This window comes from Xenopus tropicalis, chromosome 8 (genome assembly GCF_000004195.4).
Source record: "Xenopus tropicalis strain Nigerian chromosome 8, UCB_Xtro_10.0, whole genome shotgun sequence".
Taxonomy (NCBI): domain Eukaryota; kingdom Metazoa; phylum Chordata; class Amphibia; order Anura; family Pipidae; genus Xenopus; species Xenopus tropicalis.
In genome coordinates, this window is record NC_030684.2 from 122,856,057 (window position 1) to 122,869,665 (window position 13,609).

General features: G+C 43.2%; 1 protein-coding gene across 1 annotated transcript in view; it reads left to right on the forward strand.

Annotated features, from left to right (window-relative positions):
- The window catches only part of LOC100493820 (scavenger receptor cysteine-rich type 1 protein M160-like), a 363,414-nt gene that overhangs the window by 24,032 nt on the left and 325,773 nt on the right, over positions 1 to 13,609 (forward strand). Inside the window, exons 6-8 of the mRNA XM_031891745.1 lie at positions 1,553 to 1,876; positions 4,437 to 4,769; positions 6,410 to 6,730. Coding sequence (XP_031747605.1) covers positions 1,553 to 1,876; positions 4,437 to 4,769; positions 6,410 to 6,730 — 978 coding nt within the window. The remainder of the gene's footprint in view (positions 1 to 1,552; positions 1,877 to 4,436; positions 4,770 to 6,409; positions 6,731 to 13,609) is intronic.

The following is a 13,609-nucleotide window of genomic DNA, read 5'->3' on the forward strand; positions in this document are numbered from 1 at the left end:
TCTTGCCAGACTAATTTAGTCGCCTTTTATGAGGAGGTGAGTAGGAACCTCGATGCTGGAATGGCAGTTGATGTCATCTACTTAGACTTTGCTAAAGCGTTTGATACAGTACCTCACAGAAGCTTAATGATCAAATTGAGAAATATTGGCCTAGAACATAATATTTGTAATTGGATAGAGAACTGGCTGAAGGATAGAGTACAAAGAGTGGTGGTAAATGGAACATTTTCTAATTGGACCAGTGTGGTTAGTGGAGTACTGCAGGGGTCAGTCCTTGGTCCTTTGCTTTTTAACTTGTTTATTAATGACCTGGAGGTGGGCATAGACAGTACTGTATCTATTTTTGCTGATGACACTAAATTGTGCAAAACTATAAGTTCCATGCAGGATGCTGCTGCTTTGCAGAGCGATTTGATAAAATTGTAAAACTGGGCAGCAAACTGGAAAATGAGCTTCAATGTTGATAAGTGCAAAGTTATGCACTTTGGTAGAAATAATATAAATGCAAACTGTCTACTGAATGGTAGTTTGTTGGGGGTTTCCTTAATGGAGAAGGATCTAGGGGTTTTTGTACATAACAAGTTGTCTAATTCCAGGCAGTGTCATTCTGTGGCTACTACAGCAAATAAAGTGCTGTCTTGTATAAAAAAGGGCATTGACTCAAGGGATGAGAACATAATTTTGCCCCTTTATAGCTCCCTGGTAAGGCCTCACCTTGAGTATGCAGTGCAGTTTTGGGCTCATGGTGAGGGCAGTGAGGTTGGGGAATGCCCTTCCTAGTGATGCTGTAATGGCGGATTCTGTTAATGCCTATAGGAGGGGCCTGGATGAGTTCTTGAACAATCAGAATATCCAAGGCTATTGTGATACTAATATCTACAGTTAGTATTAGTGGTTGTATATATAGTTTATGTATGTGAGTGTATAGATTGGTAGGTGTGGGTTGTGTGTGCTGGGTTTACTTGGATGGGTTGAACTTGATGGACTCTGGTCTTTTTTCAACCCTATGTAACTATGTAACAGGGGCACACAAGGATGGCAACAGGCACCCATAAGCAGCTGAACAAGATGCAGAACTCACTCTCCTTAGGCTGGCACACTCCAACAGGTCACTGGCAGTTCAGTCACTTGTCTGTTGCTCTCTTTCCCTCTGGATCTGGCTCTCTCTTTGGCTGGAACTGCAGCAGAGCTCATTTATAATCTGCTGGACCCGCCCCTGATTTTTGGCTCCAAAGTCAGGCACTCCCTTTCTCCCAGAAGTGCACTCAGGCTCTCAGCCAATCGGGTTTCTCTCCAGTCTGTAACCGGGCTGGATGATGTCATAGACAGAAAAACAGGGGAAAGAGTCATCTGATCCCGACAACAGTGATCCCCAACCATGCTGGGGCCCATTGTTTTTTTTAACCAGAAATTGTTATATTGCCTTTCATCATACCATGTACAACTCCCCAAACAAGAAACAAACAAAGCCTTCATCTATGTATTAGGTTATTATATAAACTTATTCTATAACATACAAATTCTAAAACATATTCTATTGTATTCTATACAGGTGAACCAGAAGAACTGAGACTTTCTGCAGGGTCTCATAAGTGTGAGGGAAGAGTGGAGGTGAAGCACCACGGAGAGTGGGGTACAGTGTGCAGCAAAGAGTGGGATTGGAGTGAAACTGATGTGGTTTGCAGACAGCTGGGATGTGGGGTTTCAGGCCCATTAGGCCGCAGCATATCTGCTTTCTTTGGGGCTGGATCAGGGAAGATATGGCTTGCTGGTCTGCGTTGTACGGGGGAAGAATCGGCCCTTTGGGATTGTCGCCATCTCATGTGGGGACTTCGCAACTGTGATCATAGAGATGATGTTGGAGTAAGGTGCACTGGTAAGAAACATGTCAAGGTTACTAACAAGCCAGAATAACTAGTAAATCAGCGTTAATGTAAATCAGTGGGTAAATCAGTGTTAATGTTAATTGAATGTATTTTGTGCCAAAATGTTTGTAAATGTGGGACAGATAATCAGATGGATGTGGCTACATTAGTAAACACCATTTAACTAGCATTAACGTTGCAGGAAACTGCCATATCATAAGGTCAACTACATTGCTTAATGCTTTCTAAAGCAACTGTTTCTGTCCAATATCTCCTTGATGAATGATAAGTATTGTGTTTCCTGAAATAACTGTATGGCATAAGAAACATGAGGGCTGATTCACTAAAGTTTTTTTGCGTTAAAACCGACGCGATAATTAGCATGCGATTCACTACAGTATTATCGCGTGCGTTAAGTCGCACATCACATGCGTTAATTTTCGTGCGACTGCATGCGGTAGTTTTAACGCATGCGTTAATTAGTGCGCAGAAATGAATACGAACGCATGATTCACAAACACTTAGACGTGCTAAATATTGCATTAGTCTATGCGAAAATTAACACCTACTTCAGGCAGGCGATAATTATAGAAAAGTACAGTTAATGAGCTTTTGGCAATAAAATATGGACTTTGCAGTGTTATTTATTCAAGTCTGTGTTTCCCCCAGAGTGACGCAGCCGCCAGTTTGCAGCGAAATGGTCATTTTTAATACAGTCATTTTCCGCAAGTATTGGCGTGTATGGCTAACATGGCGTGCGTTTATTCGCACGACTATTTATATTCGGCTACAAGTGATGAAATGTTTTGTCAGGCATGGATTCGCAGCAAATTTTTGGACGTGCGGCAAAATTTGCCACGCAAAAATTCACCGCACGTCCAAAAATTGACACAGGCGTCAAAAAATAATAGTCGCGGGCAACAATTTTTTTGGCCGCTCAACATTTTTGCCGTTTCGCGGATCTTTCGAAAGATTTGCGTTATTTAGCGCATGTACCGTCAAATACCACATGAAAATAGTCTTCGTGAGTTAAATAATGCATGCAGTATCACGCATTGACATTAAACTGGATACATAGTCCCAAATTTGCTGCAGCTAATATTGGTTTCATTAGGGCTGGGGAGAGGGCAGTTCCTAAACTGCTAGGTTCTGCCTCTTACAAAAGTCCCTGTAACTGTAATAGTAATCCCAAGGCTGTGTAACATATGGGCATATGCCTTGTCCACTCCAATAGTCTCCAGAAGCTGTACCAAAAATGGCACAGGACAGGTAATATACATTTTTCAACTTACAGTTTTTGTTTTTTTTATTATTGGCTGGAAATAACTGTATAAAGGTAGGCTCAAGTGTCCATTATTAACTTGCTGTACACCAATTGGGTACTGTGTAGAAATATTAGCTCTTACTGTGTTGATGTTGCATTATAAAAGTATTGTGTCCCAGTGGGTGGCACTGCTGCCTTGCAGCGCTGGGGTCCTGGGTTTGTTCCCAGCCAGGGCAGCATCTGCAAGTTTGTATGTTCTCCCTGTTTCTGCATGGGTTTCCTCCCACACTACAAAACATACAGGCTGGTTAATAAAAGGTGATAAAATTGACCATAGCATGTGAATGTATTAAGGACCTTAGATTTAAAATGTAGCTATCACAAAAATTAAAATTTAGTATAACCTTCATCATACTGAAATAAGAAACTTTATAAAAATGTTGCACCGTTTAGGGTTGCCACCTTTTTTCCCATAATATTAGTCTTGGGGTAGGGGGCAGGTTGTGACATCATTTGGGGCAGGGCTATAGTCTAAGGGGCAGGGCAATAGATGGACCAGGCGGGGAAAGGGTAATTGTGACTGGTAAATGGCAGAGAAATGAGCGGGCAGGGTGGGTAAATGGGTGGGGCAGAGGTGGGCCTGTGATTATAAAGGCTGCAGAAAAGGTTAGGAGGAATGGGCAGACTTATAGGGTATTACTAATTTACCAGCAATTACATTGCCAATAAATTTGTAATACTGACTTACCGGCTAGGCCAGTTAAATAGCGGCCAGGTGGCAGCTCTATTACTGTTTTTAAAACAAACATTTTTATCTTCCCTATCCCTCTCCCTCTCTCAGCTTTTGTTTCTCTTCATTCTCTCTTCATGCAGGAGTTGGGGGTCAGAATTTTACTGACAGATCCAATATATCTTTTAGTTTGGCTCCCTAGCACGTGTATTAGAGCTCACTCAAACAACTTCAGCACAAACAAAATCTAATAATGGAGAGAGATAGGATTTCTGGTGAATTAAAGAGTGAGCTCTCCTTGTCAAATGGATTGAAAAAAAGATATATTGGATCTAACTGTCATTCAAAATTAGCCTCCCAACTCCCACATAAAGAGAGAAGAAGGAGAGACTGACGCTGAGAGTAAGAGTGAAGAGTAACTTGATTATTTCAGAAACAGGTCAGAATTAACCTGTTGATTATATTTAGAACATTTCTTATTTCAGGATGATGAATATTATACAGAATGTGTCAGCTCTATATAATTACCTGGAAATAAAAATTCTTTGTTCCATTCACACAATTTTGTCTCTTTCAGCAAAACCAGAGGAGCTGAGACTTGTTGGCGGATCATTTAGGTGTGAAGGGAGACTGGAAGTGAAGATTTATGGCCAATGGGGCACAGTATGTAATGAACACTGGAACTATTACAGAACAGACCCAAGAGTGATTTGCAGGCAGCTGGGCTGCTACACCTCGGCTAAATATCCTTTCTTTATTAAAGCAACTTCCTTTGGAGCTGGATCAGGGAAAATCTGGTTCCACCGTGTGCACTGTTCAGGGGATGAGAAAGCCTTGGGGGACTGTATTACTGAGCCGTGGAACCCTGGTGACTGTAATCACAGCGCTGATGTTGGAGTCATTTGTGCAGGTGGGAAACATAAAATGAGGGTTACATGAGGAACAGGGTGATATTAATATCCTGATTACTCTTTATCTTTATCATACAGCAGATAGTAGTTTGCTGTATTGTTACACATTTAACTTAACCTTGCCTTGGCTTTTCACTAATTTTGATGCTGCTTAGCACTGCAATTTATCTAATTGTTCTGTTAGTAAATATATTGCACATCATTATAGAGTTTGCAATCTGCACTTTGCAGTCAAAAACAATATAAGCCTGCGCTCCATGGTGTGTCTCCAGATCCCTGTATAAGGCCAATTGTCATCCTGCACTGATGTCAGTAGTGTTAACGTCACAGCCACATTCCACATATTGATTCACTAAAGTGCGATAAGCGTTCGCATGCATTTTTGCGTTAAAGGCCACAAAGGCCCAGGCCTAGGGCCGCCCTCCACAATTTAATTTTTAAATTTGGCTCCAGTACGGAGTAATGGGAACATCTCCCCACTGCTCCGTATGGGACTTTAAATGTTTGCGCATGCGCACTTATGCTCGCAGCCGGGGGGGGGGGTTGTCGCGCGTTCGTGCGGGGGACCAATGGGGGCGGGAACAAGATAAATCCGGTGCTGTCTAAATGACTTCACAAAATGGCGTAAGTCATGTGGTACGCGATGCATAACACTTACTTGCGAAATAACGCACACTAATAATGCATGTGAATTTTATCGCACGCGCGGAAAATACCACTTGAAAATGTGTTATTGCCAGATAAATAACGACAATAAAATCATGTCTTAATTATCGCAAGTGTCCTTGTAGTGAATTGTGCGTTGTCGCAAAAAATAATAAAATTATTAACGCATGCTATAAATAGCGCTCGTTTTATCGACCTTTAGTGAATCAGCCCCATTGAATGGTAAAAAAAAAAACATATTTGCTTTACCGCCAGCCTATAAGAATGAATATAATAGCCCAAAGAGTGACATTTTTGGCACACCAGGCCCCACTTGCATTGAAAACTACTTACAGAAGATTCTCAAATAATGTGCACATTAGGTGTTGGTTGCCTATATCTAACCTGCCTAAATTCTAATTTGTCGCAGAGGGGAAAAAATTCCATATTGACTCCAAGATGGCAATTGGACCGGTCCCTGGATCAACTTGTACCTCTTCTTCAGTGTAAACAACCATAACTTGGCTGGTCTTTCTTCATAACTGAGACTATCCATGCCTTATTTCAGCTTGGTTGCCCTTCTCTGTACCCTGGAGGCCAAAACTGAACGGCCTTTTCTAGATGGGGCCTTACCAGCGCTCTGTAAAGGGGAAGAACAACCCCTTCCTCCTGTGAATCTATACCCCTTTTAATACAGCTCAAAACCTTGTTTGCCCTTGCAAGGTCCTTCTCCACAATATATAAATAGCCAATTATGGCCCTTATTTGGCACTCCAATTAACTTTTATGATGCTTGTGTTGCTGTTTCATACCCCTTTATCTTAAAATGTTCTTCCAATTATTTGCATAAGAGTTTTGCTTTCTAAAAACCATCTGGTTGCATGGTAACTACTAGTGCACTAGAGTCAATTTTTTGGGTTTCTTGTTATTCAGTTTCTTGTTAAAATGTCTGATCACTGAGCATTGTAATTGCAATAAATTGCACTTCCTTCAGGGGCCCCAGAGGGACTTCGACTTGTTGGTGGAGAAAACGAGTGTGAAGGAAGAGTAGAAGTGAAGTTCCAGGGAGTCTGGGGCACAGTGACTTCTTCTAATTGGGATGTTGCGGCAGCTTCAGTGGTTTGCAGACAGTTGGGCTGTACCCCTTCTCCTACAGAAATAGTCAAGTCAGTTTCATTCGGACCCGGTAGAGGGAAAATCTGGTTTAATGTAATAAGTTGCCTAGGAAAGGAAGAATCTCTGTGGAACTGTAAAATCGAAATGCGTGGAATTCCCTGGTTTGATCACATCAAAGATCTTGGAGTAATTTGCAGAGGTAAGCAGCACTGTATAGTTTACTTACCTACATAAGTGCTAACTGGCACTTTTTTGGCATTTAAGGTGTGCTATATTTAAACAGTTAAAGAAATTAATTTGAGTAATTAAAATGGCAATATACCGTATATACTCGAGTATAAGCCGAGATTTTCAGCACCAAAAATGTGCTAAAAAAGTCAGGCTCGGCTTATACTCGAGTATAAGCGATACGCTGCGATGACATTCTGACTGCAAGCACAGCCTCCCATGCTTGTTGCTTGCGCACATACTTCCGTGGAGTGCGAGGGTGTCGATGCCATTCGGCGCGCAAGCAGAACTTCCCATATAACTGTGCTGTTGCTTGTTGTGCGTGCACGCACGTGAGTGTGCCGGTGGAGTGCGACACTTTCTGCAGGACATGCCATTGAGGAGGTACATCTGTATGTGCATGGGGGTGGGGGCACGCCAGCTAGTGAGGCAGTTAGAATCGGGTGAATAGGCGGCTGCTGATAGCTGCAGTTAGGAACGGAGAGCACACACGCTGTGACACTGGAGGGAGAAGGGGCGTTGATTTGGGCAGACGCTTCGTCACAGATCTGAGAGCTGTCATTCATTAAAGGGTTAACTGCGGCCGGGAGGAAGGAGGAGGGGGGCTGAATCGGGCAGATGTCCTCTCACAGCTCTGAGAGCTGGTATTTACTTAAGAGATAATCGGGCCGTGTGGAACATTAGAGATCGCGCTACTCAATCAAGTGAGACGGCAGTGGTGGGGGATGGTGGTTTTGGTGTTGGGAGAGTGCTATATGGGGTAAATAGACCTACCATTTAATTAACTAATTTTCACTTTGTGTATATGCATCTCCCCACCTTTCTCAGATAAGAGTACAATGGCTGCACTTTGACTCTAACTATGTCTCCCCCTGCAATAGCTAACTAAACTGTATAAACCCCACTATAATTAATTCTGTATCACTAAACTGGGAGTGTGTACACCCAACCCCCGCAACTGCATTCCCCACTGAACTGTGGACACTACTATTCAGGGTAAATAGACAAATTTGGCTATTATGATATGTAAATAAATTAAATAATTTCCAGTGTATATATATGAATTAACTGCTGTAACTCTTCAAGGCAGGAGGGTCAAAGGGTCCTCCATCCACCTTTCCCTAATCACCTTTCCCTAATCTGCAGCTGCCAGCATGATATATTTATGAAGAGTTCACAAGGGGACACGCTGAGTGTCCTTTTATTATTTATTTGATTATTGAAACTTAGCAGTAGCTGCTGCATTTCCCACCCTAGGCTTATACTCGAGTCAGTAAGTTTTTCCAGTTTTCTTAGGTAAAATTAGGTACCTCGGCTTATACTCGGATCGGCTTATACTCGAGTATATACGGTACATAGAATATATGCTGAAAATGTATTCTGCCTATTGTAATAAAAAAACAATTTTTAAAAAATGTTATAAATCACTAATGATAGTTTCGTTTTTTACAACTTCTGCGTCCCCCACAATCCCTTCCTGCCCTGCTTTGGTGCACCTTTATTCACACAGGAAATAGTTACAAATAACAGGGTTTTAATCTCCCAGCTTTTGATAGGAACACAATGGTTAGATGCCCCTGCAATATTCATAGGACTATGGGAGGCCTGTGACCTAATGCCACATGGTTTGTAACCACATTGTGATCACATGACTCCTTCATGACTTTTTATATTCTCAAAATCTAAAATTAAAGTTGAACTGCATATGTAACTGAGAAATCTATACATAATTATAACAGCAGAATAGTCATATTGAAGAATATTGGTCCAAGATCATGGAAACTTTCATATAAAACCAGGCCTGTACTTAGTTATATGTATATATATATATATACAGTATATATATATGTATATATGTGTATATGTATATGCATCATGCAAGAAATAAGGAGGAAGACCTAGGGACAGATGGTAGGGAAGTTTCTGTAACACAAAGGAAGAGTGGACCAAGGAAGCAATGGTGGGAAGAGTCCTTAACAGTTGTGGTCTGTTGTAATAAGGCCTTTGTATGGATGGGAATGACCGTATGGTATTTTGGAGAACCAGATGAAATAACATAATGAAGATAAGGGATGTACACACAATAGGGTTCTCAGGACCTGAGTTAGGGGCCCCAACGGCTGAAAAAACAAAAGGAAATTAGGTAGAGTCTTGGGAATTTATGGGCCCCTAAGATCATGTTTTATGCATACATTTTACTTCTGAATCCATAATGTGTTTGTTATATACTTTGTATTATATGTTTTAAGACTATTTAGCTTTATATTGTTCAATTATTCAATTCAATTATTAGGTATATGTTTCTTTAAATTATTTCAATAATATTGTAAAGTTTGGGATATTTAAAGAGATATGCAAGATAGGGGAATATTGGTTCTACGTCATATGTGATCCAATAGTGACACCTTGTGGTGGTTACACCAAAGGATCTTCCCATTTAAAGACAAAGGACTAATTTCCCATTGGCTCAGAAGTTCATCAAAGGAATTCCTGAACTAAAACTGTATAAAAGACTGCTCCAAAAGTTTCATGGTAGCTCAGCTCAACTTGACTCAACTCATCTTGACTTCTTCTTCTACCACCATCAAGAAGATTGGAACATCCAGAGCTCACATATAAACTAGGAGAGGAAGATTCCACCACAGGAAGAGAAAGGTATTGAATTACCAATACTGGGGGAGGAAAGAATTTCTCTCTCAAACCTCTCACTGCTTTGTTGCAGCATCTCAGAACTCTGTGTCTGTCTGTTACCGTTATATCTTGCATAGCTTGAATAAATCCTTCCTTTATTAAGCCTAAAAGGTTGGACTGGAGTTTGTTAGAGACACTATTTTTCTAACACATATAAACCCCTTTCAATTTGCAAATATATATACTGTATATTCATATCTTCTTCACAAGATCAAACTCCCTTCAGTACTTGTACAGCAGGAATCCCCAACCTTATATACCCCTGAGCCAAAATCAAAATGGAAGTTGTGGAGAGCAACACAAACATGAAAAAAGTTCCTGGAGGTGCCAATAAGAGTTATAATTGGCTATTTGGTAGCCCCTATGTTGACTGGAAGCCTACAGAAGGCTCTGTTTGGCAATTACTTTGGGTTTTTATGCAAACTTGCCTCCTAACCAGAAATTCAAAATTAACTACCTGCTTTGAGGCCACTAGAAGCAACATCCAAGGAGTTGGGGAGCAACAAGTTCCTCCTGAGCCACTGGTTGGGGATCACTGTTGTACAGGATCCCACTAGATGCAAAATATGTTGTTAGCAACCATGTCCCTGAACCCCTACAAGTGTAGTGAAACTGAAGCTGCATCTTCCCAAGGTTATTACATTACTCACACCCCTATGGACTGGGTTCTGTTGTGAATCTAAAAGTCAAGTTGCTTAACATCATTTTCTGAGATATCTGTGGAGGACAGTGCTTTCTTTCTTTCTTTTCTGTCTTTTCTACCTTTGCTGGCCAGCACAAACAAAAACAATCTTTTTGTATTACTCCTCTTGTCTGTCCTACACCATTCTCAGCAATGAAATACATTTTTTTACCGTGTCCAACATGGTAACAATAGTGTTAAAATCTATGTGGAAAACTGCTGTTTGCAGATCTAAAATGCTGAAGCATTTAAACATTAATTGTGCTCATATACATAAAATAAAACCTTTACTTGTCACTAAGATGTGCAACACACTTTTGACAATAAAAGTGCAAACTTTAAACATTTAGGGGCACATTTATCAAAGTACGATTGTTTCCAATTACAAAAAATACATATTTTTTCTACGTTTTCATACTGTGCGTGTTTTTTGCTACTTTTTCATTAATGTGCGCAACTTTTTCGTACATAGCGACAATTTGCGTCACAATTTGTGTGACAAAATCGTATTTGTCATGCCGCTTTCCTTGGGCCAGGTTGGAGCTGCAGAGTGCCACTGAGTCCTATGGGAGACTTTCCTTGGGCCAGGTTGGAGCTGCAGAGTGCCATTGAGTCCTATGGGAGACTTTCCTTGGGCCGGGTTGGAGCTGCAGAGTGCCATTGAGCCCTATGGGAGACTTTCCTTGGGCCAGGTTGGAGCTGCAGAGTGCCATTGAGCCCTATAGGAGACTTTCCTTGGGCCGGGTTGAAGCTGCAGAGTGCCATTGAGTCCTATGGGAGACTTTCCTTGGGCCGGGTTGGAGCTGCAGAGTGCCATTGAGCCCTATGGGAGACTTTCCTTGGGCCAGGTTTGAGCTACAGAGTGCCAGTGAGCCCTATGGGAGACTTTCCTTGGGCCAGGTTGGAGCTGCAGAGTGCCATTGAGTATGGGAGACTTTCCTTGGGCCGGGTTGGAGCTACAGAGTGCCATTGAGCCCTATGGGAGACTTTCCTTGGGCCGGGTTGGAGCTGCAGAGTGCCATTGAGCCCTATGGGAGACTTTCCTTGGGCCGGGTTGGAGCTGCAGAGTGCCATTGAGCCCTATGGGAGACTTTCCTTGGGCCAGGTTGGAGCTGCAGAGTGCCATTGAGCCCTATGGGAGACTTTCCTTGGGCCAGGTTGAAGTTACAGAGTGCCATTGAGCCCTATGGGAGACTTTCCTTGGGCCAGGTTGGAGCTGCAGAGTGCCATTGAGCCCTATGGGAGACTTTCCTTGGGCCAGGTTGGAGCTACAGAGTGCCATTGAGCCCTATAGGAAACTTTCTTTGGGCCAGGTTGGAGCTGCAGAGTGCCATTGAGCCCTGTGGGAGACTTTCCTTGGGCCGGGTTGGAGCTACAGAGTGCCATTGAGCCCTGTGGGAGACTTTCCTTGGGCTGGGTTGGAGCTGCAGAGTGCCATTGAGCCCTATGGGAGATTTTCCTTGGGCTGGGTTGGAGCTGCAGAGTGCCATTGAGCCCTATGGGAAGCTTTCCTTGGGCCGGGTTGGAGCTGCAGAGTGCCATTGAGCCCTATGGGAAGCTTTCCTTGGGCCGGGTTGGAGCTGCAGAGTGCCATTGAGCCCTATGGGAGACTTTCCTTGGGCCAGGTTGGAGCTGCAGAGTGCCATTGAGCCCTATGGGAGACTTTCCTTGGGCCAGGTTGGAGCTGCAGAGTGCCATTGAGCCCTATGGGAGACTTTCCTTGGGCCGGGTTGGAACTGCAGAGTGCCATTGAGCCCTATGGGAGACTTTCCTTGGGCCAGGTTGGAGCTGCAGAGTGCCATTGCGCCCTATGGGAGACTTTCCTTGGGCCGGGTTGGAACTGCAGAGTGCCATTGAGCCCTATGGGAGACTTTCCTTGGGCCGGGTTGGAGCTGCAGAGTGCCATTGAGCCCTATGGGAGACTTTCCTTGGGCCGGGTTGGAGCTGCAGAGTGCCATTGAGCCCTATGGGAGACTTTCTTGGGGCCAGGTTGGAGCTGCAGAGTGCCATTGAGCCCTATGGGAGACTTTCCTTGGGCCGGGTTGCAGCTGCAGAGTGCCATTGAGCCCTATGGGAGACTTTCCTTGGGCCAGGTTGGAGCTACAGAGTGCCATTGAGCCCTATGGGAGACTTTCCTTGGGCCGGGTTGGAGCTGCAGAGTGCCATTGAGCCCTATGGGAGACTTTCCTTGGGCCAGGTTGGAGCTGCAGAGTGCCATTGAGCCCTATGGGAGACTTTCCTTGGGCCGGGTTGGAGCTGCAGAGTGCCATTGAGCCCTATGGGAGACTTTCCTTGGGCCAGGTTGGAGCTGCAGAGTGCCATTGAGCCCTATGGGAGACTTTCCTTGGGCCGAGTTGGAGCTGCAGAGTGCCATTGAGCCCTATGGGAGACTTTCCTTGGGCCAGGTTGGAGCTGCAGAGTGTCATTGAGCCCTATGGGAGACTTTCCTTGGGCCAGGTTGGAGCTGCAGAGTGCCATTGAGCCCTATGGGAGGCTTCCAAAATAATGCACAGAAGGATCAAAGTCAAAAAGGTTTTCCCGCCATTTATGATCGTTTGGATACGAAAATTTTGTGACTTTCGGATCGCCTATACAATATTATCGTGACTATTACGATTTTTTGTAAGCATTTTTGTGACATCAGAAATGATCATATCTAATCCGAATTTTACCCATTTCGAGATTCAAACTCGTACTCGATGAATCTGCCCCTTGTTTTCTCCTCAGTTTTCCAAATTGTTCAGTTTGCTCTGGGCTTGGTGAGTCCTAATGATTGGCAGCTGTGCACAGGCATTAGCATAGCTGGGACTATAAGAAATTTCTTTTTTACCCTTTATGTTATAATCTGCGCAGACTCTTATATACATGTACTTGTAAAAATTGTAATTATTGTCACTGAATTGCAAAGCATGCTGGGAGCCTTGGGTAAAAAAAGGCCACCCCAGCCAGATGCTATACTGAACTGTGTAACACTTTTGCCTTCTGTTTAAGGAAATAAAGTCATAATTTTCTTTTTCAAGCAAGCTTCAGGCTGATGCCACATGAGGCGTTTTTCCGCTGCGTATTTTCTAATTCTCTCGGCAGCTGAAAAACGCCCGATATCATCATCCATAGAAATAACTTGAAAAGACTCGAAGCAAACCACACAATGCGGAAATACGCTAGAAAACGCCTTAGCACAGATTTTTCAAGCATAGCTGAAGTACGCCAGTATTTGCAAAGCAAGCTATTCCTATGTATACACAAAGGCAGCTGCCAGACCTAGTGGAAATACGCAGCGTTTTTTACTATTTCACACTATGGAAACGGGATTTGCAGTTCTAGGCTGAAAAACGCCATAGTCAGGGGCTGTGTGGCTTGTGAGATGTTTTTAGGCTGAGAAAAAACGCAGAGTAAAAACGCCACGTGTGGCATCAGCCTTAGCTTACTCTGTAAAAGGGCCCACACCACAATTACATACCCCCAAACTGTCCCGCT